The 27,567-nt window shown below is 32.7% G+C and overlaps 3 protein-coding genes and 1 non-coding gene across 4 annotated transcripts; all 4 read left to right on the forward strand.

Moving 5' to 3' along the window:
• The first annotated feature begins 7,488 nt into the window (after positions 1-7,488).
• Positions 7,489-12,365, forward strand: LOC129889774 (serine/threonine-protein kinase SAPK3-like). Its single transcript, XM_055965220.1, has 10 exons — positions 7,489-7,684; positions 7,942-8,065; positions 8,553-8,627; positions 10,496-10,597; positions 10,695-10,748; positions 10,838-10,930; positions 11,016-11,108; positions 11,355-11,459; positions 11,567-11,665; positions 11,778-12,365. The coding sequence occupies exons 2-10, from the start codon at positions 7,943-7,945 to the stop codon at positions 12,048-12,050; spliced, it is 1,017 nt and encodes a 338-aa protein (XP_055821195.1). The 5' UTR covers positions 7,489-7,684; position 7,942; the 3' UTR covers positions 12,051-12,365.
• Positions 12,366-15,294: 2,929 nt separating this feature from the next.
• On the forward strand, positions 15,295-15,366 carry TRNAG-UCC (transfer RNA glycine (anticodon UCC)). Its single transcript has one exon. It is a non-coding gene; the product is annotated as a tRNA-Gly (tRNA).
• A 4,424-nt stretch (positions 15,367-19,790) lies between these two features.
• On the forward strand, positions 19,791-21,007 carry LOC129889776 (uncharacterized). The gene is made up of 2 exons (XM_055965223.1): positions 19,791-20,154; positions 20,804-21,007. The coding sequence occupies exons 1-2, from the start codon at positions 19,806-19,808 to the stop codon at positions 20,821-20,823; spliced, it is 369 nt and encodes a 122-aa protein (XP_055821198.1). The 5' UTR covers positions 19,791-19,805; the 3' UTR covers positions 20,824-21,007.
• Positions 21,008-21,828: 821 nt separating this feature from the next.
• On the forward strand, positions 21,829-27,523 carry LOC129889775 (uncharacterized). The gene is made up of 5 exons (XM_055965222.1): positions 21,829-22,518; positions 23,779-23,877; positions 24,390-24,434; positions 25,863-26,000; positions 26,998-27,523. Exons 1-5 carry the CDS (start codon positions 22,126-22,128, stop codon positions 27,349-27,351), a joined length of 1,029 nt encoding a protein of 342 aa, XP_055821197.1. The 5' UTR covers positions 21,829-22,125; the 3' UTR covers positions 27,352-27,523.
• The last annotated feature ends 44 nt before the right edge of the window (positions 27,524-27,567 follow it).

Here is a 27,567-nt window from a genome sequence, read left to right on the forward strand (position 1 = left end):
TCAATAATATACTATTAAACATTACTCTTTCGTGAAAAAATAATAATTTAATAATTTTGAGATATATAACTAAGACAGTAAGGCCATTAGCAGGTGAAAAATATAAATTTCGACTATCTATTTTAAGAAAAAATATTCTAATGATGTTCACACTCACAATATTCTAAATTAGTAAATTTGTAATGCTATATGCTTATTATAGCATGTTATTTGAGTTTCTCTTAATTTTCATATTTCTTATTGAAATTTTTATTATTCTCATTAAATAATTTTTGAGGATCAACAAAATTAATTAAGAATTCAACACACGATTCACATAAGAATTAATAAGCAAACTCTAAATATTGAACGTTAAAGATATTTATATAGAATGCAAAATCAGACGCTTAAGAAGTAAGTCTCATAAAACAAAAGCTACATTTAAGCCTCAACATATTTTGTAAGTGACACCCCACAAGAAATAATGCTAATATAATAAAGGATCGAATCTCATTACGTAATATTCTATCTTCTTGTCCTTCTCTCTAATAATAATTATTTGGACATAAAACTAATAGCATTATTAAATTGAATGAAAGTGAATAAATAAATAAAATATCGAACGGAATGAAAGCTATCAACCGACCACCAACGATAGGGTCCAAATGTTATACTTATTTTTCCAAAAATACATTTCATGTTTCCACTTTCTATCATACACTAAAATATAACATTTTTATAATCATGATATTTTGGACGTTTTTTTTTTATAAATATTACTTGAATAAATAGGGAGAAATTATCTAACTTTTACGATCTTGAAATTTAAACTTGAAACAATAGTTTTTGATTCATTTTATTGATTAATAGATTACACTTTCGAGTGTATAGTAAAATATATTTAGTGATATAAAAGATGACTACATTTTTATTATTCAATCATAAGTTACTACTATATCACTCTTAATCGGAGCGTTTGGAGGTAGATTATCAAAATAGAAGATTGGTATTTTATTTTCTTACCAAGGTTATTAGTATTGTTTATACGTTTGTTTATATATAAATTTGTAGTGCTATTTAATTATTTTTTTCACACTGTTTATCTTATTATCTTTTGTTGTTAATTAATGTTTGTTGTTACTATTACCTTTTTATCTCTCTTTGAGTTAAAAGTCTATAAAAAATAATTTTTTTTATCTTAACAAGATAAGATCTGTGTATACTTTATTTTCTAAAAATTTATTTAAAATGGACTTTACTGATGAAATAATGAAGAATTTGTGAAATTTTCTTCTATTTTCTGCTGACCTCTTTTACAAACTACTCTAGAATTTATATACATTGTATGGAATCTAATTTTATAACAGAATTGACAAGTGTCCCAATTTCTGTTGTAACCTCCTAACAACCTAAAAATTAAAATAAATACTGAATTTACAAATACACAAATAAAATAAACATTATGTACAAGTCATATAACCATTGGACCTTCATCTACTATCCACACAACCTTTTCTGTCAGCCCAACTCAAACTGAAATCCAAATATGAAAACCCAAAATATAGGCCCAACTCTTGCCAAGCCCAAACTTGCCCCAACATAGAGAAATATCTGAGAGGTTCTAGACACTTCGATATGTACGAAGTGATCTGAACCTCTTCAGTCTTCAGCTACCCTTTCATCTTCTTCACTTCATCTTCTTATTCTTACCTGTGTATCATATCTCTGAAAGAGACAAATCACAACACCCCCCCTCAAGTTGGAGGGGAGGAGGAGACACCCAACTTGTCTAACAAGCGAAGATGAAGCGGTCCAGTGAGCGATTTGGTAAACAGATCGGCAAGCTGTGCGTTCGATTTGACAAAAGAGAGGGAAATCAAACCAGCAAGATACTGTTGACGGACGAAGTGACAGTCAAGTTCAACATGCTTCGTCCGTTCATGAAAAACAGGGTTCTTTGCTATGTGGATGGCAGCGAGGCTATCGGAATGTAAAGGAATAGGCAAGGAAAGCGGAACAGACAGATCGTCAAATAGGCGGACTAACCAGGTAAGTTCAGCTACAACTCGTCGCATGGAACGATACTCAGCTTCAGCTGAGCTAAGAGAAATCGAAGCTTGCTTTTTAGATTTCCATGAAATAGGTGAAGAACCAAGCGAAATAAAAAAACCACTAACAGATCGGCGTGAATCTGGACAGGTACCCCAATCAGAGTCACAAAAAGCGAGGAGTTTGTAGCAGGAGGAAGAAGTCATGTACAAACCAAGTCCTGGGTCCTTCAAAAGATAGCGTAACACCCGAAAGGCAGCAGTAAGATGTGGTTCACGAGGATCTTGCATAAACTGGCTCAAATGCTGTACAGTGAAAGACAAATCAGGCCTGGTGTGAGTAAGGTAATTCAACTTACCCAATAAATGCCTATAGAGTGTGGGATCTGTGATAGGTGTGCCTGTGTGAGCTTGTAACTTGACGGTAGAGTCCAAAGGAGCAGAGACAGGTTGAAGATTTAATGAATCAAACTCGTGGAGTAGATCAAAAGTAAACTTCCTTTGAGATAGAACAAGACCATGAGATTCTCGAACAACTTTCATACCAAGAAAAAAATGCAAATTTCCCAAATCTTTGATCCGGAACTCCGTATCCAGAAACATCTTAAGGGAATGTAATTCGGCTGGATTGTTCCGAGTCATGATAATGTCATCCACATAAACCGCAACAATAGAAATGAAATCACCTTCCTTCTTTACAAACAGAGAATAGTCATTTAAAGAATGTTTGAATCCTTTGAAACTGAGAGCAGAGGTTAGCTTTGAATACCACTGTCTGGAAGCCTGTTTAAGTCCATAAATGGATTTTTTCAGCAAACAGACATGGTTAGGAGAAGGAGGTGAGATACCTGGTGGAAACTTCATGTAGACTTCCTCATCCAAATCCCCATGTAAGAAGGCATTGTTGACATCTAGTTGAAAAAGACCCCATCTTTTCTTAATTGCCAAAGCCAAAATACACCTTATTGTCGTCATTTTTACCACAGGTGAAAAGGTCTCATTATAATCCACACCTTCTCGTTGAATATCTCCTCTAATCACCAATCTAGCTTTAAGTCTTTCAATGCTCCCATCTGAATGTTGTTTGACCTTGTAAACCCATTTGCAGGGTAAGGCTTTCTTTCCGGTAGGCAGAACAACAACATCCCAGGTATGATTTAACTGTAAAGCTTCAATTTCCTTGTTCATAGCTTCTTGCCAACCAGGATGATAAGAAGCCTGTGCATAGCTAATAGGTTCTTGGATAGTAGATATAGATTTAAGCATGTCTTGATTAACAGAAGATAAGTGACTAAAAGAAAAACATGCAACATTAACTGGACAAAAGAAATTACTTGAAGTCATGTCTGTGTGTGTGATAGCATTGCATATGTAATCCTTGAGATAGGAAGGAGTTTTTGGAATCCTAGAGGACTGTCTAACTATGGTTTCAACGAGAGGTTCAGTAGAATTAGGAATAGGAGAGTGAGAGATAGCAGAAGAGGTAGGACTAGTGATAGGATTAGTAAGAGGGGATATAAGATCTGTAGTGACATTGCAATCATCAGCAGTAGTAGCAGGATCTGGAGACATAAAGATATCAGATGAAGTAGGTTCTGGATTCTCATGATAAAATAGATGTGGAGGATGGTGGGGAGTAGGAGAGGAGAAAGGATAAAATTCCTCATGAAAAACAACATTTCTAGACACTGAAATTTGCATAGTCTTAAGATTCATCACCTTGTATCCTTTTTTATTGAAAGGGTATCCTATAAATACACATGGCAGAGCCCTTGGATCAAATTTGGATCTATGATTTGGTAGAGTAGACACAAAACACAAGCAACCAAAACACTTTAGATGAGAATACAATGGCTTTGTGTTAAATAAAAGTTCATAAGGTGTTTTATAGTGTAAAACTTTAGAGGGAAATCTGTTGATAAGATAAGTGGCTGTTAAAACACATTCTCCCCAGTAGGTGATAGGTAAGTGAGATTGAAACAGTAAAGCCCTGGAGGTTTCAAGAAGATGCTTGTGTTTCCTCTCCACTACTCCATTTTGTTGTGGGGAAGAAACACATGTGGTTTGGTGTATAATACCTTTAGAGGATAGAAAATCTGATTGGATTTTGCCACTTCCTAATTCAAAAGCATTGTCTGATCTTATTATCTTTACATGAGAATGGAACTGCCTTTCCACCATGCTTAAAAAGGATTGCAATATTGAAAATGCATTTGACTTTGTGCTTAACAAATGAGTCCAAGTAGCTCTTGTAAAGTCATCTACAATAGTGATAAAATATTTAAAACCATCATGAGTAGGAGTTTTGTATGGTCCCCAAGTGTCTATGTGTATCAAGTCAAAAGCAGATTTGGATGTGATTGTGCTTAAAGGAAAAGGTTGCCTGGTTTGTCTAGCCATAGGACAGATAATACAAGGCGAAGTAAATTTAGAACAAGGAGAAATTGGAACAATATTTTTCATATTACTCAAAGGAAGGTGACCCAGCCTGTAATGCCACAGTTTCTCTTTTACACTTGGATCAAAAACACTAGAAAAAACAGAAAACACAGACACTGAATTGGAAATACAAATGGACTGATCCTTAGGTAAGTTAAAACTAGAACTAGACAAGCAACTAGAAACAGCCTTAGGAAAGCTACTAGAAATTGCTGGCTGATTGGGCTTTAAGATGTAGAGTCCTCCTTGTTCTCTACCAAACACCTGAGGGTTCCTCAGTGAAAGGTCCTGCAAAAGAAAACAGGCACTAGGTGTGAAAAGAAGAAATTTTCTGAGTTGTTTGCACAATTTATGTGCAGACAGCAGATTAAACCTGAAAGAGGGTATATAGAGTACATCATGTAGAATAAATTTAGAGGAAAGGCAGACAGATCCTGAATAGGTTACTTTGACCCTTTGAGAATTTGGAAGATTTACCACAATAGGCTCAGAAATTGCTTTCAAATTAGTGAACAAACTTCTGTTAAAAGTCATATGCTCAGTTGCTCCACTATCTATTATCCAAGATCTATTATCAACATTGAATATGCAGGCATTGGAGTTAAAAAACTTAGTCATACCAGCACAAGTTAGATTTGCAGCATTTTCAGTGGAACCTGCAGCTTGCTGGTTCATTTTCACTTGTTCCAAAAGTTGCAAAAGCTGAGAAATATTGTCTTGATTCAAAAACTTTGCCTCACTGTTTCCTCCTGATTGTTGTGAATCATCTGCTGAACTGATTGCATTGTTAGATTGAATATTATTTTGAAACCTTCTTTGCTTTGTAAATTTGAAATCAGCTGGAAAACCATGAATCTTGTAACATTTGTCAATAGTGTGTCCTGGTTTCTTGCAGTAGTTGCAGTAAACTGTGGTTTTCTTAGTGTCATATGCAAGTTTTTTGATTCTTATGATCATTAAACCTCCTGGGATGTTGGTTAGCTGCCATAAAAGAGGATGATTCCCCTGGGTAATTAGGGGTTGCATGAATTTCTCTTTGTTTTTCATCTTGAATTACCAAAGAGTAAGCTTGCCCAATAGTAGGAAGTGGTGAAGACAACAAAATATTACTCCTTACTCCTATGAAAGTCTCATTCAGCCCCATCAAAAATTGCAAGAGTCTCTCATCCTGATGTGCCTTCACAGTCTTCTCTTTTGCACCACACTTACACTCACATACACATGCTGAAAAAGTATTCATTGCATCTAGTTCATCCCATAGACTTTTCATTTTTGTGAAATAAGTAGAAATGCTAAGGTTTCCTTGTGTCAGTGCATTTAATTCCTTTTGAAGTTGAAATAATTTTGCCCCATTTGCCTGACCAAATCTATCTTCCAGGTCAGACCAGAGTAACTGTGCACTGTGGGAGTACAACACACTTTCAGCAATCTCTTTTGATAAAGAGTTCAGCAACCAAGAGAGTACCATATTGTTGCATCTTTCCCAAGCTTTCTGGAGCATAAGATCAACAGCTGGAACAGTTAGGGATCCATCAATGAATCCTAACTTGTTCTTAGCTGAAAGGGCTATGATGACAGCCCTTCTCCATCCTCCATAGCTTCTACCATCAAAGAGAGCACCCACCAAATTCATCCCTGGATAATCTGATGGGTGTATGTAGTAAGGATGAGATGAATCCACAACATTAGTTGTAGTGGATCCTTCATTCCTTTCATCAGAAGAAGAACTATCTCTAGGCATTGTAAATTAGTTTATGAAATTACAAAAAATGATTGACAGCAGAATATTAAAATCAGACCTGCTCTGATACCATGATGAAATAATGAAGAATTTGTGAAATTTTCTTCTATTTTCTGCTGACCTCTTTTACAAACTACTCTAGAATTTATATACATTGTATGGAATCTAATTTTATAACAGAATTGACAAGTGTCCCAATTTCTGTTGTAACCTCCTAACAACCTAAAAATTAAAATAAATACTGAATTTACAAATACACAAATAAAATAAACATTATGTACAAGTCATATAACCATTGGACCTTCATCTACTATCCACACAACCTTTTCTGTCAGCCCAACTCAAACTGAAATCCAAATATGAAAACCCAAAATATAGGCCCAACTCTTGCCAAGCCCAAACTTGCCCCAACATAGAGAAATATCTGAGAGGTTCTAGACACTTCGATATGTACGAAGTGATCTGAACCTCTTCAGTCTTCAGCTACCCTTTCATCTTCTTCACTTCATCTTCTTATTCTTACCTGTGTATCATATCTCTGAAAGAGACAAATCACAACATTTACATTCTTTTTTATGAAATAAAAAATAAACACGAAAAATATAATCATTTTTTGTCATAAAAGTCGGCAGATTTAGATATAGCAGTGACTTATGATTGGATAATATATTCTTAAATGCTCCTCCAAAAGTCACTGACAAGGGTCCCATTCTTACCCCACGTTTATTGAAATAGTTGAATTAAAAAATTCGTACCCCTCATCTTTATTTATTTATTATATTATTTTAAAATGTTCAATAATATTTATTCAATTTATAAAATTAATAAATAATTTATTATAATATTTTTATTTTATTTTTATTTTAGAGTCGGGGTCTCTCGGAAATAGTCGTCCTACCTTGGTAAGAGTAAATTCTGCGTACACTTTACCTTCCTCAGATCCACGTTGTGTAATCTCACTGAGTTGTTGTTGTTGTATTTTTATTTTATTTTTACTATTAAATATAATTTATTTTTCAATTCTTAAATGACTTATATTTAATAAAAATAATTTGATAAAATTACAATTTGTTATTTCTATTTCATAATTTGTGTATCAAGTAAATATTGAAACAGTTTTGTTGTTGGTGGTGGACGGGTGAATATTACATTTTTTTTTGGTACATTGAACTCAAAAAGTTTGTCCTATGCCCATTTTACATGCTTAAATAATTCATCCACCTCAGCCATAACCAAGTGTCAGATAATCAGTCACTTCAATACTTGTTGAACTTTGAAGCCAACCCCTCAATATTAAATTAGTTAAATATTATACGTCTCGTTTAGTTTAACCAATGGAACATTAGATTCTCCAATTTTTTTATGTACATACTTCAACTGATTTTTGCATTTTGTCTTCATTTACTATAAATTGCAGTACAACTGAAAGTTGTGAAGAACAAGGATTGGTCACAAACTGTACTTTTGTTTATTAAAGGTTTGAGTCTTTTTGTCTTGCTTGATTGGGTAGGAAAAAGATTGAGTCTTTCTGTTATTCTTGATTTGGGTTTCTCTTTCAAAGGAAAAAAATTGTGTCTTTTTGTTATTCTTGATTTGGGTATTTCTTTCAAGGGAAAAAGATTTGAGTCTTTTTGTTATTCTTGATTTGGGTATTTCTGTTCTTTTGAGTTTGAGATTTAAGAGCTTGTGGGTGTGTGATTTATTGATTTTGGATTGGATTGAGCTATTATATAGAATGGAGGAAAAATATGAGCTTTTGAAGGAACTTGGTGCTGGGAATTTTGGAGTGGCAAGGTTAGTTAAGGACAAGAAGACAAAGGAGCTTTTTGCTGTCAAATATATAGAAAGAGGGAAAAAGGTTAGTTTTTGGTTATCAAAAAAGTTTATTTTTGTATATAATTTAGGTAGATGCTGTCATTATTTTTCACTTTGATAGGTTAAGGATTGTGTTGGATTTTCTTATTTGGTTGATTTTTCTACTGAACTCCTTTACTGGTTCTTCTTTGAAATTTGTGTGTGTTTGTGGTTTTGGAACTTTTGAGTTTGCAAAGTCAGCTTTTGAGTTTTTGCATAAAGTGTTTTCTTGAGCTAAATCTTGAAAAAAGAAGAACATTTTTTTCAAGATTTTCAAAAACAGGAAACCATAGCTGTTTAACTGAATTAGGTGTTCTAGCTGGAATTGCAGTTTGCATTATGTTTTTACTGATTCAACTATAAGACAAGTACAAAGGAGCAATTTTGGCCCATTACAAAAGATCTTTTAAGTGCAATATTTTTCTCCTCATTTACTAAGTTGTGTCAAATGCTTTCAGCCTGATGCAACAGTTGCTTTATTCTTATCTCAGATTGATGAGAATGTGCAGAGAGAAATCATAAATCATAGATCGTTGAGACATCCGAACATTGTTAGGTTTAAAGAGGTAAATACTTCCTTTATATCTATTTGTTACGAACCTTAGAATTGCATATATCCATCTGATGTTTACTGTATATATTCTTTTTATAATCACAGTATAAGAAACATTGTTACCCAATGACATTTCTGAAACAAAAGGCTCGGTAGAGCTTAGCTTTCCAGTTTAGAGATCATAATGATCATTATGCTTTTATCGAACCTGGATAGATATGATAGTCATATTGAGATGACTCCCCAGATTAAGTGGAAATAGAGATAAATTACACTAGTTCTCTTTTGTAAGAAGAGTGTATACTGAGTAGTTAGCCGACCCTAACTTGTTTGGGACTGAGGTGTAGTTGTTGTTGGAAAGAGAAATACATTTCAATTGTTCTGTTTTTAAGTAAGCAGAGTGCATATGAGTAATCCCTTGCAGTTCTAAACTTAAAACCTCAAAACACAATTTACTGGTCCTTTTTTAGTCTATGGATAGTTACTCCAATTACATAAGTCCCTCTTGAGCAACTGTAATATTGACTCTTACTGATGAATTTTTGTGGAATGCAAACGACGAGTTCATGGGGCTTAATCTTTAGTTAGACATATTTTGCTTGACCCAAATTTTGATGTAGTTGTCCAATGGATTGATTGTATACTTTATTTCTGGTGCACACTATCTATTGTTGTTGAGCGAAGCTTTTAGATTGCTGGGACTCCGCAATATATATGTTGGTCTTTAAAATTTTAATATTAATTTTCAATAGTATTAATTTGCATTAGTTTTGGGTCAAAGTGTTGCATTAATCCATTTGGAGTTAGTGCATATGTTACTCATTCCATTATTTTTTTTAACCTAATTATCACTAGTAAGTGGTATACTAAATGATAATTGTGCACTAAATATTAATGGTGGCAATCCATTATGGCTTTTTTTTCTTTTGAATGCCTTCCTCTCCTAAAAATAGAGAGGTCTTGTTTGTTTTGAAATGGAAGAAAATATAGAGTGCATTAAGTTTGTCAAAAAAGAGAGTTCTTATTAGTTGAAGGGAAGTGCTCTTTTTGTGGAGCTTTAGACTCAACTCTTGTCCAGAGTTTGTTGAGTTACACTTTGTGATAAGGCTGTTGTATCCTGGTGGGGACAAGTCAAAGGTTAATGTTAAAAAAAATAATGGAACGAGTAACATATGCACTAACTCCAAATGGAGTAATGCAATACTTTGACCCAAAACTAATGCAAATTAATACTATTGAAAATTAATATTAAAATGCTAAGGACCAACATACTACACTTACGTAACTTGAGAAGTCACAGTGTTATACTCCATATAGCACAAGCATTCTGACCTACCTCAAGACATTGTCTAAGTGGTTAGAGTCCCTGCAATATTTTGATGTTTCATGCAAAATTGTTTCTGAGGTTAAAAGTGACTAATCATAGGATCGAGCTGTATCTTCTCCATGTATAAAGGCGATCAAGGACTGAGTTTAAATTTTTAAGTGTCGCTCCATTTCGTTGAGTGTGTGTACAAAATTTATTATCACAGTACTATCAGCTGATATGGTTCTTAAAGAATAAATGTTGATCCATTATTGCTAGTTGTTACTTTTTATTATCCTACATTTCTTCTCTTTTCCTGTTTAGTGCATTTGTAACCTTCTTTCATCTGAATCTTACACATCTTGGCTGTTGAATTAGTATTCGAGTAGATGTTAGCATGAGTTAGGCATCTAGTAATCGTGGTTTTGTGTTAACTTCTGTTCTGTTCTATTATTTTCATTTTGCCGTTGATACTTGTCCATTAGACTACTTGGCATATGTATTGAATGGTGATGTACTCAATGGTCGATTACGCATTCACAGTTAACATGACATGCACTTTTTTTTATTTGTAGGTCTTGGTTACTCCATCGCATTTGGCAATTGTTATGGAATATGCAGCAGGTGGAGAACTTTTTGGTAGAATATGCAGTGCTGGCAGATTTAGTGAAGACGAGGTTATACAGATATCTCTGATTCCTTGTATTGTTCTATTTTTGATGAGAATGATCATGTTGTGCTTAGTAACTTCAATTTTGTGTCAACAAAAAACAGGCTCGCTTCTTCTTCCAACAGCTGATATCCGGAGTCAGCTACTGTCATACCATGGTAAATTTGAATATACATCAACAAATTGTACAGTGCTCATCTTTCTAGTGAGTTTCCATTTTCAAGTTGTTGCTTTTCTTTTCCTGTAGGAAATTTGTCACAGGGACTTGAAGCTGGAAAACACTCTTCTTGATGGAAGTCCTTCACCACGTCTAAAAATATGCGATTTTGGTTATTCCAAGGTTTGTTCTTGACTTCTAGTTATGAAGTTTGCTGTGTTACATTTAACATGATGTTAAATTTACTTATATATACTTTATTATGCAGTCTGGATTGCTGCATTCACAACCAAAGTCGACTGTGGGAACACCTGCTTACATTGCCCCTGAGGTCTTGTCACGGAAGGAATATGATGGGAAGGCAAGCTCTCTTCTCGGACATTGATTTAGTTTTGTATCACTGAGTATTTTTCTTTTTCGCGTTCACAAGTATAAAATTGGCCTAATAATTTTACCTTATTATTCATGTGCAAGGGGCCTTGCTTATGTTACATTTAACACTACACTAATATATTTATATATTATGAATCCTTAGTTACATGATTGTATTCTTTTCTTGTTGTTTCACTTGAATATTGTGCTCATGTTATCGTTATGCATTTTTCAGATCGCAGATGTGTGGTCATGTGGAGTGACACTGTATGTAATGCTAGTAGGAGCATACCCTTTTGAGGATCCTGAAGATCCGAAAAACTTCAGGAAAACCATTGGGGTGAGTTGTGTAAACTTTCATTTGATGTTTGCACCAGTAAGAGTGTCTTGAATTTTTTGGAACCTTTGTCTCAATTAGCGACTAAAGAATCTCCTATTTGTTTTCAGAGAATAATGAGTGCTCAACACTCCATACCTGATTATGTACGAATCTCAGCAGATTGCAAGAACCTCCTTTCGCGTATCTTTGTTGCAAATCCCTCTAAGGTAACATTCTTCCTAACTCAAGTACTCAACTATGGTTCATTAACATAACGTGTATCGCAATGTGTTAATTTTTAATTTCTATTTGCATTAAACATTTGAATTCCCTATTCAGAGGATCACTATTCCTGAGATAAAGAAACACCCCTGGTTCTTAAAGAATCTGCCAAAAGAACTGATGGATGTTGAGCATGCCAAGTACGACGAAGCTTCAGAGCAACTACAAAGTGTGGAAGAAATCATGAAGATGATACAAGAAGCTAAAATACCTGGAGTAGTGTCAAAATCTGAAGGGAAAGATCTTGCAGGGACAACAGAACAAGATGATACAGAGGAAGACCTCGAATCGGAAATCGACAGCAGCAATGACTTTGCTGTTTATGTCTGAGGATGACATTTTATCAATTGGACTAATAAGAGAAAAAGTTGTAATATGTAACTCTTTGAATTGTTTATTATGGTTGTATAGAAGAGTTATGCACAAAACTATTTACTGAGTTCTAAGGTGTGCATTTCAATTTGTTAGATAGATGTAATGTTGCTACAAACTTACTTTTTTTTCTTTCTATTTTATAACTTTTGAAGTGCTATCTATTGTAATGTTTTCTGGTTCCACGGATCGAATTTGAAATCTCTAGCTTAAATGAAGAGATTACGACCATCATATTACACGTTATAGTTAGTATTGAAATTATAATTTTCGTTAAGAGGAGGTACTATAGGTTAAATGTTACTTTGCATTTATATATATTAAATTTTGTACACTTAGTGAAATTCCTGTGTATAAAAAAGCAAGATCAACTAAAGAGAGGAAATGATCTGCCTCATATCATTTCGATTGACTAAGTAAAATATGTGTGCGATTATTGGTTCGAATTGTGAAATTAGTTAATAATATTTGTATCAGAATAGACATTCTACACTAAGACACAATCCTTCTCCAAAATCTACATAAACACAAAATACTTCAGACACCAGATTACTTTATATTAAAAACAACCTATTAAAAATAATTAAGTATATGTACTTCCTCATTTTTCTAGTCTATTATTTCCTGGACTATTGAGACATCATTAACGCTGCCTTTATATTTTAATATTAATAGAATTGAAAACAATTTAATTTATGATCTCAAACTAATTGACTTCATCGTTAATTTTTATTGTATTACATAATATACATGAAAGCCTAGCCGCCATAAAATAAAGATTGCCACCAACACAATAAGTTGCAATTTTATTAAGGATTAAAAAGAATAATATTGATATTCTCTATTATTGGTGAAGTACAACTTTACAACCTAAACCTATTTAAAATTGAACTATTATGTATTAAAATAATGGGATTAATTATTTTATATAGAAAGTGGAATATTTAATATCAAGAGATATCTCAACTCATGAAATAATTTTGTCTATCCCATTCTGATAACCGACAATCCTTTAGTGAACAAGTTATCTAGTAATCTATGATGAATTAGTTGACATGTACATGAGTTTAGTGTCCGAAGCCATTTTTTTTTTGAAAAGATGTCAACTAACACTCTTTTATTTCATTGAAAAATTACTAGATAAATATTCCTGTATGTATATATACTAGATATTAAATTTCCGACTTCTTAATGCGCGCCTGCCAATTGTTACTGTTCCTCATCATTTCAAGTGTGGAAGTAAGCATAAATATATTAATCTTGAAATTTTCTACCTATCTCTCTAGTTGGGGTAGAATTCGATAAATCGGTAATAAATTTGATTGAGTACTATCATGAGTATTATTAATCAAAAGACATATTTGCTCAATTCTGCATATTTTTTAAGAGTATATTTAGTTTTTTTTGTTCGATATATTAATCATCTAATTAGATTAATTGATGGGTACCATTAAAATAAGGAGAAATTTGAATCAAGTATTGGATGATAAGGTGCATATTTATGTTAGAATATTAGGGATAGGTATATTCGTTCAATTTCACATAATTTAAGAATATTATTGGTGTCGTCAAAAGAGCCTAATGACGAGTCTTATTTTTAGGTCTGAATTTTTCCTACACTCTATTTGGATGGTGGTTTCCTATGGTTTCATAATGTACGGTACGATATGGTATGGTATGATATTCTATTGTACAGTACAATACTATGTTTGGATAGACGGTATGATTTGCTATTGTTTAATGATAATTTTGTTGTTTGATTTGACTGTATGACACTGTATCGTAATTGATAAATTTACGAAAATGGCCTTAATTATTATAAATATTAATAATAATTGAAGAGAAAAATTCAATTTGAAATCCCTATAGAAACTTCAATTGAAGAGAGAATTTCAATTTGAAATCCCTAGAAGCTTCAAAAATTGTTGCGGAGGAGAATGAGTAATACGACGGTGAAAGTAGTAGATATATTAAGGTAACATTTAATAAAAAATAAAGGATAAATTAGAATTATTTAAAATTAAGTAAGGATATAATTGGAAAAAAAATAAAGAAACAATGGAACGCCACCAAATTGGCGATTTTAAAAAATGAGAGTTTTCATAGTCACAAAACCATAAAACCAAATCATATCATATCATATAATTATAAAAATAATCAAAACAAATATGATTCTCTTACTATCCATATTGAATCATACTACAGAAAACCACCATTCAAACAGTCATCGACTTTCGAGAAAGAGTAGAAGAATGAGACCTATTATGCCTGATGCTATGGAGGGTCCCACTCCAGTATCCGCTTTGATTCATGCAGCTACTATGGTAACAACTGGCGTTTTCATGATAGGATTCTATGGAGCAAGTCTCCCATTACTTTCGCAAACCAGTGGGACAACTCCCAAAAAAATAAATTTTCCACACGGCGATCTTTATTTAAAATATGAGCCGCTAAAAAAGTGAGGGGGACTTTCTATGGGGTTTTTGTTAGACAATGATAAGTCGATGCACTTGTTCCAAGTTAATTTCTGCGTCTCATAAGGGTCATGTGGACCAGATCAACCTAATTAAGGTTGAAAATAAATTCTTGAGTTCTTTGACTTTTGCACTACGTATGAACAGATTATATCAGTGTAGTTTTATAAGTGAGATTTATGAAAGATAAAATATATGCAGATTTTAGTACTTCTATTATTGTGTGTATAGAGAATTTGTTTCTGATAGATTCTTAGCTCAAAAAAGAAGAAGAAAAATCGAAGTGAAATTGAAAAAAATTAAATCACAACACAATATATAACAAGAAATACAACAAAATACGAAGAAAAAAAAATAGTTATAGCAATTTGACAAGATAGACACATATAAAGAAGCAATAGGTAACAATTTCCGTTCCAAAGGTCACCTTTCGTTTTGTCCAAAAGGGGAAAAAGAACTAATCTGTTTATTATTAGAAGAAATACCTTAATATATGTAAAATAATATAGTACTCGTAATATTATCATAAAAAATTATGGTAAAATGATAAATATTTTTTATTTTTAATTAGATATCTCAAATTCAAGCCATGAATATGAAATTGTCTTTGATAAGAAGTGTTTTTCTCCTCCAATGGTGGACTTTCCGAAGAGAATTCAAGCTAATCTAGCCTCAAATCGTGTATTGATTAGACAAAATAGATAATAGTATTACATTTATAAGTACCAGCGTTTGTAGTCCAACGGTTAGGATAATTGCCTTCCAAGCAATAGACCCGGGTTCGACTCCCGGCAGACGCATTTTCTTTATTTTTTTAATTCTCTCTACTTTTATTAATTTTAAATATTTTGTCCTATTATCCCTTTTTCTTTTTAAATTAAAGACGGAAAATCATATGCTCATATTATTGTGGGAATTACATAAATCTCATAGTATTAAGAGCTAATTATAAAAATCCCATAAATTTGATGGAATCCAGATTCATCCCAAAACATCCTGATACATCACGTAAAGTGATGTATCCGAGAATAGGAGAGAGTAAGAATTTTAATAATTTTTTCAAATGATAATTTTTTTTAGAGAATATGGTAAAATAAGTTGTATACTTATGTAATTTTTCCTATATTATTTGTATTGCATGTAAAATAGGATTATCCTAAACTAAATTAAAAAAAAAATAAAGGAAGAAACATAAATTTTGGTTAAAAAGAAAAAAAAAGAGGAGAAAATTAGGAGAAAGAGAATGGAAAGAGTTGTAGAATTGAAGGGAATAGAAATTTATCAACACACATTAAAAAATAAAAATGAAAAAAAGAGAAATAATTAAGTTGGAATTTCAAATTTGTCTCTACATGAGGGCCACTTTCCTTGTTCTTTACTAACCCACTAGAAGGGTAATTGTTAATAAGGGAAAATGGTCATATTTATTCTTTTAATATTGTCATTTGTTATATTATTAATTTTATTGGATACGTTGTTATTATTACACCATTTGATCCATATATATCTATACAACAACAACAACAACAACAACCCAGTGAAATCCCACAACGTGGGGTCTGGGGAGGGTAGATTGTACGCATACCTTACTCCTACCAAGGTAGGATAGCTGTTTCCGAGAGACCCTCGGCTAAAAAAAAAGCGGAAAAGGGGGTCAGATAAAGTTAAAAAAATTCAAAGCGCTATAGAAAAATAAATCACGAAGGCATCACAGATAAAATAGAGTAATCAAAAGTACTGAAAGCAATAAATAGTAATAGAAATAGCAGAAATGAGAGTACAAGGAATTGTAATGTGCTAGTGCGCCTATGAATAGGGAAGAATAACGAGACTATGTACTAGCCTTCTACCCTAATGTGGGTCCTCCACAGCCTCCTATCTAAGGTCATGTCCTCGGTAAGCTGTAACTGAGCCATGTCCTGTCTAATCACCTCTCCCCAATACTTCTTCGGCCTATCCCTACCTCTTCTGTAGCCATCCATGGCCAACCTCTCACACCTTCTCACTGGGTCATCTGTGTCTCTCCTCTTCACATGCCCAAACCATCTCAGTCGCATTTCCCGCATCTTGTCTTCCACCGAGGCCACTCCTACCTTGTCCCGAATAGCCTCATTTCTAATCCTGTCGCTCTTGGTGTGACCACACATCCATCTCAACATTCTCATCTCGGCAACTCTCATCTTTTGAATGTGAGAGATCTTAACTGGCCAACACTCTGCCCCATACAACATAGCCGGTCTAACCACCACTTTGTAGAATTTGCCCTTAAGTTGTGGTGGCACCTTCTTATCGCATAGCACTCCGGAAGCGAGCCTCCATTTCATCCACGCTGCCCCAATACGATGTGTGACATCATCATCAATTTCCCCGCTGCCTTGCATGATAGACCCAAGATACTTGAAACTACTTCTCTTTTGAATAGCTTGGGCACCAAGCTTAACTTCCACGCCAACCTCCTGATGTGTCTCACTAAACTTGCACTCTAAGTACTCTGTCTTGGTCATACTCAGCTTAAACCCTTTAGACTCCAAGGTATGTCTCCAATCCTCCATCTTAGCATTAACTCCACTACGAGTCTCATCAATCAGGACTATGTCATCCGCGAAAAGCATACACCATGGCACCTCACCTTGAATTTGTCGCGTCAATGCATCCATTACCAAGGCAAATGAATCTATAGTATTATAAAAATGACTCATATTTAACCTTCTTTTCGTTGACTCGATTCGTTTTAGTCATGTGAATCCACGACACAACCCTTCTTCGATTTTCTATCATATACCCATTTTTATTTTCTAACTTATGATGTGAAATACGTTATGTTTTAGTAGGAACAATATACCTTACCTTTTAAGTGAACTTCATCGTTTGGTGTGATAAATAAAAATAAATAGTAATAAAATAAAAAATATAATTCGAAAATAAATTTTGATGTCTTATTTAGTTATTAAATTTGTGATAATTTATTCCATCACTTGTATTATAATAATAGAATAAGTTATTTCATATATAAAATAAAATAACTTATCTAAAAATAATTAATCTCTAAATAATTAAAATAACTTATTCTTAACGAAACATACTTTAAAGTTTTTCCATGAAAAAGTGATAATTAAGAATACGCCATGTGTGAATATTGGAAAAAGTTGGCCTACGTGACTACTAGTCAAAAAGAACATAACTTTTTGAAAAGATAAATATAGGTAATAATAACCCCTTCCACACGCCAAAATTTGTGGGAATTACATAAATCTCATAGTATTAAAAGCTAATTACATTCTATCCATATTTTTTTCCAAATTACAAAAACCCATAAATTTGATGGAATCCAGATTCATTCTAAAACATCCTGATACATCACGTAAAGTGATGTATCCGATAATAGGAAATGGTAAGAATTTTTATAATTTTTTCAAATGATATATTTTTTTTAGAAAATATAATAAAATAAGTTGTGTACTTATGTAATTTTTTCTATATTATTGTATTGCATGTAAAATAGGATTATCCTAAACTAAATTAAAAAAAAATAAAGGAAGAAACGTAAATTTTGGTTAAAAAGAAAAAAGAGAGGAGAAAATTAGGAGAAAGAGAATGGAAAGAGTTGTAGAATTGAAGGGAATAGAAATTTACCAACACACATTAAAAAATAAAAATGAAAAAAAGAGAAATAATTAAGTTGGAATTTGTCTCTACATGAAGGCCACTTTCCTTGTTCTTTACTAACCCACCAGAAGGGTAATTGTTAATAAGGAAAGATGGTCATATTTATTCTTTTAATATTGTCATTTGTTATATTATTAATTTTATTAGATACGTTGTTATTATTATACCATTGATTCATATATATATATATATATATCTATAGTATTATAAAAATGACTCAAATTTATCCTTCTTTTCATTGACTCCATTCGTTTTAGTCATGTGAATCCACGACACAACCCTTCTTCGATTTTCTATCATATACCCATTTTTATTTTCTAACTTATGATGTGAAATACGTTATGTTTTAGTAGGAACAATATACCTTACCTTTTAAGTGAACTTCATCGTTTGATGTTTGATGTGATAAATAAAAATAAATAGTACTAAAATAAAAAATATAATTTGAAAACAAAATTTTGATGTCTTATTTAATTGTTAAATTTATAATAATTTATTCCACTATTTATATTATAATAATCAAATAAGTTATTTCATATATAAAATAAAATAACTTATCTAAAAATAATTAATCTTAAAATAATTAAAATAATTTATTCTTAACCAAACATACTTTTAAGTTTTTCCATGACAGTGATAATTAAGAATATGCCATGTGTGAATATTGGAAAAAGTTGGCCTACGTGACTACTAGTCAAAAAGAACATAACTTTTTGAAAAGATAAATATAGGTAATAATAACCCCTTCCACACGCCAAAATTTGTATAGAAGTTAACGCCAAAATAAGAACGTTCAGATAAAAATTTTATTAAGAAAATTTAAAATATAAATAAATAAATAATAATAAAAAAAATTAATATAAAAATAATTTTAAACATATATAAATATTATAAATTTTCGTGGAAAGAAATTCAAATAAAACCTCTCAATCCTAACTGAAATCTAAGTGACATAGTGAATCATCACAGCTTTTATTGGGCAAAGTTAATCATAAAAAGTACACTAAATATTTCTAAACAAAAAAAATCTTTTAATTTTTCAAACTTAATATTAAACATCAATTACCAAGAGTAGTATGGTAAATTAATCTTGTCAATTTATTTTTTACGGGATGTGCCAAATACAAAAATAGGATAAAGAATAAAATATGATTATTAAATAATAAGTAAAGACACAGTGAAAAGAAAATATTAAGATAAAAACACGATCACACCAAATCAGTTATCGTCACCTAACAATAGATTTATACGATACGATACAATAAATTTTAAATAAAAATAAAAACAAACATTATATTTAAACTAACAATAAATTACAAGACAATGAATGGCAACCATCCAAATTAGGTGCTAGCTAGTGTCCATTATTTCCTCCCTTTCATATTACTTGACCTATACAAAGTCAAGTAAAATGAATCGAAGAAGGGCATCCGAGCAGTAGATACGTCGATTGAAAAGTTAGGTTAGTCAACTTTTATTAGGACTTCTATTAATTATTAATTCGGGTGGGTGGGTCGGGAGGGAGGGGGGTTGTTTAATTATTTGTCCTATAAATAGGGGGGTGGGTGGGATAATGGATTGTGAAGTGAATTATAAAATGTCATCAAATATGATGAATAAAAAGATTTGGAGTATGTTGTTGTTAGTAGTGATATTATGTGGTTGGGAGATAAAAATAGGGAAGGGAGAGGTGAGTGAATCAGTTTGTAGAGAAGAAAGGAGGATTGGTAAGAAAGCATGTCTGCCTGTATTGTTTGGAAGTAATCCATTAGCGGAATGCTGTGAAAGAGTTAGAGTCACTCATTTGGAATGTTTTTGCCCAATTCTTACTCCCAAATTGGCTGCCATTCTCAACCCACGCCGACTCATTCGCATTGCTAAAGGCTGCGGACGCACCATTCCTCGCAACTTCAAGTGCGGAAGTAAGCACTCTGCACGTCCTTTAACAAATATTTTTTTGTCTCATCTCTTAACTTTCATTAAAAAAATCTTATTTTATGTGGCGTTATTTGATTTGATATGATAATTAAGGAGAAAAAGAATTTTTTTTAAAAACAATTTATAGATATTTATGTGAGTATAAATTATTTCATTATAAGGGAGAAAGAGGAATTTTAAAGTCGTTTGTCTAATTATAATAAGGTGACTCTGATTAAGGACAAAAAGATCATATTCATTGTATCACAATTTTTATTAGGTCTGTTCATTTTTATTTGTTCATAATGGATTTTGCACCTTTTTAAAAAAAAAAGATAAATTGTTTTCTCTACTTTCATTAAATTGAGTCCTTTTCTTTTAAAAAAATATTTAACCGAGCAAATATGAAAAAATTTTAAAAAATATTTTTCTCTACACTAAACACATCCCATATTCTTGTGGAACAACAATTTTTTGTTTGGCTTTGCGAAATATTTGGACGAATTTTGTCACAAACTCATATTTGCAGCAAAAATGGTGGAGGTTTAAATTTCTTTTAAGGATAGAAATTACTCTATTACATGCCGTTTCCGATTTCAATATATAAATATATCTGTCTTATGTTTGTATTTTTTTTTGGGGGGGAATTTGCAGGTATTACCATTCCACCTTAATTCTGGGATGCATGTTTAATTAATTGTGATATTAGTACTATGCTCTGCATAATTATGGTATTCAGTAATAACTAAGGGAAACATGTGTTGTATTTCTTTTTGTTACTATGGACCATTTGGAATAAGTCATGGTTGTTAAGTATTGTTTCTCAATATATCATAGTATGATGTTGTATTGTACGTATTATATTATATTATTTTAATAAATATAATGTTTGAATAAATTGTATCATTTTACATCGTTATATATTGTCACACAACAATAATTTGAAGAATAAAAACCTATATGAAAAATATTAGGAGGTGAAACTACTATATATATATATATATATATATATATATATATATATAATTAAAGTAAAAGATAAAATAAGATTATTAAATAAAGATAAAATGAGAAAAAAAAAGAAGAGAGAACTATTAAAAACACCTCTAAACTCCGCGCGAATTAGTAGTTCATCCTCGAGCTATAATTGATAGTCTTAGAATAACCCCTTTACTTGACTAACTGAATTTAATTAAGTACATCTCCGATCTTACAATATGAGTGAAATATACCCCTAAACTCTTTCCAAATTTAGAGGTATTTTCAATACTTCTCTCGGCTTTTTATTAAGAGTCACATACTCTTACAAGAGTTTGAGATCACTTGCTATGTCATGTGGTAGATCGATGGTGTATATAAGTTTAGTTAGTCAAATAGAGATGTGTTTTTAAATCTGTCACTAGTTTGAGAATGAAATTAATAATTTACACCAAATTCAAGAGTGTTTTCAATACTTTTTAAAAAAAAAAAGAAGATAACAATGCAATTACATAAAATTAATCATTAAACAAAATAATTTTTTATCATTATTCAATAATAAATTTAACGATACGATACATTAACACCTTGTTGGACGGGTGTTATACTGTTACCCATTATATTATTGTATTGTATTATCAATTGAAATATAATATTTTCAAATTGCGTAATTCTAACTAGCTAAAACAAAAAAATCCAACGAAAAGTCGTTCTCTGCCAAACATGATCGTAGATTCCTCTTTATTACACTGTAGAGCTTGATATTCAGGACTATTTCCAACTGTAACAATTTCTTTAAAAGATTATTAATTCATTCTCATAATCTTTCCAAATTTTAATTACTCATCTTCCTATAATTTTTTTTTAACCTCAATTTCATACACTTCAGTATCTTCAGGTCAACGATACCACTAAACCAAATAATACAAAAATCTCACAAACCAAACGGAATCAGCCAAATCCGTTTCTGGGTTTTCATCTCCACTCATCAATCTAAAATGGGTCGGAAGCCAAATGATTCCGAACCCACTCGTTGTGCCACTATGATCCTTCTCTTGATGGGTCTATTTTCTTGTACCGTCGTTTACATTTTCATGTCGGCGGTGATGAGACCCACCGGAAATTCGGCTGATGAGCGGTTGACGGCGGTTGAAGGTGAATTTGGCGGCGGTGGTGACAGTGAAGTGGGTGGTGGTGAATGTTGTAATGGGATCGAAAATTTTGAGCTTTGGGGAGCTGCTGTGAAGTGGGGTTCTGATTTTAAGGTTAAAAGTTCTAAGGAATGTTGTGAAGCTTGTAAGGCTATGTGCACAGGTAATCATGGGCCTTGTCTTTGTGATACATGGGTTTTCTGTGGAGATAAAAAAGCTTGTGGTGACAAATTTGGTGAGGTGAGCTTGAAACTTTTTCTTGATTTTGTCCTTTTCTTTTCCTATATAGTGTTTTTAGTTGTAAGTTATTGGCCAGTTGAAATGATTTACATAGTGCCACAAGTGATTAATGATTTGGTTATATGTCCAATTTTGATAAACCATGCATGTTTGGACCTTTAATTATGAATGATCATACAATTGTAATGCAATAAGTGATAAGACATGATTTAGTGAATTGTGATGTTGGTTCTTAAACTAATTACAGAAGTGAGCTATTAGCAATTCGAGGCTGTTTTGCAGCACATTGTTCCCATGATTTAATTGCCTGCTCTTTTCTTTTAGAAGTATTTTGCATGTGATCACTGAGGGAGTCAGGATTTTCACTAAGAGGTTCAAAATATGAAAAAAAAATAAACACATGAAGAAGCAGAAGGAGTTCCATATCTACTCTATATACATTAAAGATAATTTCAACCATGTATAAAAAATGTAATTTTTTGCCTAGGGGGTTCGGATGAATCCCTAGGCCCTACATGGCTCCGCCCGTGCCTGTGAATTGTGATTAGCTAGAAATGCTTGCCTCAGATTTTGTGTGGTGTCTGTAAATGTGGCGTATGTATTTACTTTCAGCATTTATGTAAAATAGCTACTTTTTTTTCAGCAGACCATAGTTTCTAAAATATTTCAAGGAACACAATCAAACAACCACATGAACTTGTTGTTTTCCTTGACAATCTGGAGAATTAAATGAGAAATTGTCAGTATTAATCTCTTTTGTCCTATTGAATATGCAAGAAAAGGAGGTCCAACTGCAAAGGTTTCAAAAAAACCATTCGGGCTTTCTGGAATAAGTTTTTGGAGGTTAAAGCAGTTTACTGAAGTTCGGAAAACTAAGAGCCTGTTTGGATTGGCTTATTTTAGGTGCTTTTAAGTCAAAATAGCTTTTAAGCAGTTTTGGAGTGTTTGGATAAAATTAAAAAGTGCTTATAAGCACCTGCTTTTAAGTCAAAATAACAAAAATAAGCCAAAAGTCATAAGCCAAATGCCAATCCAAACATGCTCTAAACTAACTATTGCCCATTTATAATAATGAAGCAGAGCTCAGTTTTAGAGAAGTCCTCATTTACTTAAATTTGGCATCTATTACTTCTGCATTCATTTTAGATAACGTTGTTGTAAGATTATCTTTCGGTATTTTTAGTTACTTTCTGAACTAATATACACAATGTAAATGGGAGTTTGACTGTTTGGTCTGGCGTGTTTTGCTTCATGCTGCAGTGCTGGTTGAAGAAGCAGAAAGATACTTTGGCTCCTGACAAAAAGGAAGAAGGAGGCAAGAGTATGTGGATGTCTGGCATAGTTTTTGGGAAAGGAGAGGTATACAACTTTCTCAACAACCTAAAATGTACTGCTGTATTTCTCTGATAGCATTATTTCTCTTCATTGTCCTCTTGTGAACAAGTAGATTCAATAGTGAGAATAAGTTTTGGAACTCTTTGCAAAAATGCCTGCAATGATGAAAAGTATACTACAGCACGCATCACCCGTGCGACATTGCCATAGACATTTTTGCAGATTATTCTTAAGACTTACTACTTTGTATGTTACGTATAAATCCATTAACTTTTATAATGATTGAATGCTGATTTAGTAATAGGTAACTTTTTAGATTCTTGGGGAACGTAATGCATCTGGGAAGAATTTCTTTCTCTTTGTAGCTTCTCTGCTCTGTTGATTCTAATGTTTCCTCATATTTTTTCTTGCTACATCCGAGAAACCGTAAAACTCTTTCATTTGTGGAGGAAATCATATCACTACCTCTTTATGGCACTTGAAATTTAATGTACTAACTACAAAAATTTCTCTTTTTCAATCCCTCTTCCTTTTAGGGAATTATCGCCTTGGAAACAGAATTTGGTGCTATTCACGTTAAGGTATGTTCTGTTTCTTGATGAATGCCTACTTCTATATATCTTGCCACAGAGAAATGACGGTATCTAAACAAATGCTGCGAAATTGCAACTCATTCTAACTATGCGGATAAGCCTTTGGAGTGCATTTTGAATAATTTTGCTTAGACACAAAAGTTTCAGTGGCTGCCACTGATTTCTCTGATCTAAATATTCATATATATGGATGAAAATCAGCTTGTAAGAGTGCATACATATTGAAAATAGTATGTGCTACTGCAATGTGCTATATTGTTTTCTGTCTTAATGGATAGTGGGATATAATTCCAGTGCATGGTGAAAAAATTTCGATAGAATCCAGGCAATGAGCAGTAGTCTTTGAGGTTTAACTTTAATAGAAGGATACTTAAAGCGTATCTCCGTCAACGTTGAGATATCTTTTGAAAAGTAATAAATAACATCGACAGAAGTAATGATAAGGAAATAAAAGCAATGGTTTCTGGAAGTTCTTGTGAAAAGAGTTGATTTTGCTGATCATGCTAGATGAAATTATTGAGGTGTGGATTGTTTGACTACTGCACCATGCTGTTATACTTGTAAGATCATGCGTAGAAGCAACTGCAAAATTGAAAAAGAGGAAGGAAAACCTGCTAGGTGATCATGGTTTCTGGATCAATAAGAAAGTTCATGACCAACAAGAACTGTAATACCATTATTGCATGTGAATATGGTAGAATGCGATTGATTCTTTCTGTGATTTATCAAAAATAAATAAATAAGTTGATTCTTGCGGTGACCCTAATGAACCAGTCCCCCTTTCCATTTCCATCATTCACATTTTCTGTTAAAATATGATACTCGGAAATTTTTATCAAAGATAAAGCATGTTAAGATCAGCATCCCCTAATTATCCATTTATGATTTGCCAGCTAGGCTGTGTTGTTGTTGTAGGCTTATCTCTACAGCTACTTGCCTATCCTTGATAAACAAACTACTTGCCTGTCCAGAATTCTGCTCTTTCTTCATGCATCTCCCCAGCTTTAATACAAAATAGTCATAGATAAGGAAAGGGAAGAAGCAGAAAGAGAAGTAGAAGAAAAGTGAGAAAATTTGTGAGCTGAGGACCCAAGGCACACCCTTCCAGAGATTTCGAATGACCTTGTTATTCAAAATTGTGTTTTTTATAAGGTTCTATCTCCTTAATATGACCACTACTAGTGAGGACTGTGCCTTTTTTCAAGTCTTCGTATTTCTTAAAGGTATAGGGAAAGATTTGTTTCGTATGGGAGGGGATACAATATAACGTTATATTGAAATTTGTCATCCATAAGATGTCTCAACACTGTTATCACTTTTCAGAGTCACTAGGCTTAGTTATCATCTAGTCTTTTCCCTTAACAAGGATTTTCTAATTTCTCTTGATATTCATGTCTGTATTTTTTTTTTCTGCAGCTTTTGCCAGAATGTTCCCCACACTCTGTTTTTAACATTCTGGAGTTGTTGGGGGTTCGCCACTCTGCTGGATGCCAATTTTTTCGTGCGGAAACTCGCGGACAAGTTTGGGATGCACGCGGAGATCACATAAAAGATGTAAACTTTCATTACTCTTCTACACTATTACATGTGACTTCTAATCCTAAACAGCTTCGTTTTGATGACATGAGTAAGATGAATTATAGGTACTCGTCTCGATTTGGCTACTTTGACTATGTATAGGGATTTAGAATAAGTGTTCATGTTATCAATTTCAAACTTCCTCCATCCCAATTTAATGGAACTCTTTTCATTGAAGTTTTCTTTAAATTCAATTGATATATTTTCTTCTAAGCAACTTTTTAAGTTTCTATTTAAAATTTTCTTCCATTACTATGTATATTCTTCGCATGTCACATTTTATGTTAACTTTTACTATTAAGGGAAGTCTTTTGCAATGATTACTTCAAACATTTTGTTGAATATTTTTTATATTAAAAATGTGATTTATGTAAATTCTGACTGTAAATTTTATTTCATAAATTTGAAGAATCAATATCTGAATTTATGCCGAAAATTAGAAGGTTTGATAAGCTCTGGCATTTCGGGATGGAGGAAAGTAATATACAAATCAAATTAATATCCTACATGCCATGTCCAGTCAAATAGTGTTTACATAATGGAATGGCTGGAGTACTATTTTGACTTTGTTATATACACAGATCTGGAAAACCATGGAAGTGAGAGAAGCATTATGCATGTATATCCTCAGTTGCTAAACATGTTTGGCTCCTTCCTCTTTGGACTCCAAAATTGTGTCCTATTTCTTCGTTTTGTATGTAGTGCATTCTGCAATTCAGCATCCTTCCCAACTGATATGGCTTGTCAAACCTCTTGGGAGCACAACATGAAAAATTAGTTGCTGCTGATAGCATTTTGTTTATTGCATCCTGTGATTGAAGATAGTATGTATAAATGAATTTTCATCTAGTATTCGTCTCGTGTAAGAGATTTCTCAAGTGCATTAATCATTTTGTGCACTCAAATGCTATCTTTTACGCTAAAAGCTTTTAACTTTCATCAGTTCTTTTGCATCTGCTTTACAACATTTCAGGCGTCTTTTGGCCCTCCATATGCTTTGTTACAAGGAACTCTTGGTGCTGAAGGATTAACATTCGACACAGTTCCTAGTGAATTCTGTCCGGAAATAAGACGGGGTTCAGTTGCCTGGGTTGGTTCTGGCCCTGAATTCTTTATAAGCTTAGCAAACCATCAAGAATGGAAAAACTCATACACTGTTTTCGGCTATGTGCTGCCGGAGGACATGGAAATCGTAGAGAAAATAGCTCAGCTCCCCACAAAATTAGACGTCTGGACCGGAGTCAACGTGACAATCTTGGAGAACCCTGTACCTTTGAGAGTACGACGAATCAAGTCCAGCAATGGTGATCTTCTCCTCAATAGTTAGCACTTAAGGATCTGTATAATTTGCAATTTAGCACAATAATGCTACTTTGTATATTGAAGTCATACTTTTGAAACTGGTCTTTGCACACTTCTATATCCTATGTAATCAATTTTGCAGAGCATGTTTTCATAATTTGGAAAGAAGAAATAACACCTTGAAATTTTGTTGTCTCTAAAAGTGAATTGCATATTACTTGGTTTTCAAATCAATCCAATT

Source organism: Solanum dulcamara, chromosome 5, assembly GCF_947179165.1.
Source record: "Solanum dulcamara chromosome 5, daSolDulc1.2, whole genome shotgun sequence".
NCBI classification, from domain to species: Eukaryota; Viridiplantae; Streptophyta; class Magnoliopsida; order Solanales; family Solanaceae; genus Solanum; species Solanum dulcamara.

Excerpts from the sequence above, each read along its gene's own strand:
- LOC129889774 (XM_055965220.1), top strand. The coding sequence starts at position 7,943 with ATGGAGGAAAAATATGAGCTTTTGAAGGAACTTGGTGCTGGGAATTTT. Across the intron at positions 10,749-10,837 it reads TCAGCTACTGTCATACCATG|GAAATTTGTCACAGGGACTT; the intron begins GTAAATTTGAAT and ends CTTTTCCTGTAG. Across the intron at positions 11,109-11,354 it reads GGAAGGAATATGATGGGAAG|ATCGCAGATGTGTGGTCATG; the intron begins GCAAGCTCTCTT and ends TGCATTTTTCAG.
- LOC129889776 (XM_055965223.1), top strand. The coding sequence starts at position 19,806 with ATGGATTGTGAAGTGAATTATAAAATGTCATCAAATATGATGAATAAA. Across the intron at positions 20,155-20,803 it reads TCGCAACTTCAAGTGCGGAA|GTATTACCATTCCACCTTAA; the intron begins GTAAGCACTCTG and ends GGGAATTTGCAG.
- LOC129889775 (XM_055965222.1), top strand. The coding sequence starts at position 22,126 with ATGGGTCGGAAGCCAAATGATTCCGAACCCACTCGTTGTGCCACTATG. Across the intron at positions 23,878-24,389 it reads TAGTTTTTGGGAAAGGAGAG|GGAATTATCGCCTTGGAAAC; the intron begins GTATACAACTTT and ends TCTTCCTTTTAG. Across the intron at positions 26,001-26,997 it reads GCGGAGATCACATAAAAGAT|GCGTCTTTTGGCCCTCCATA; the intron begins GTAAACTTTCAT and ends ACAACATTTCAG.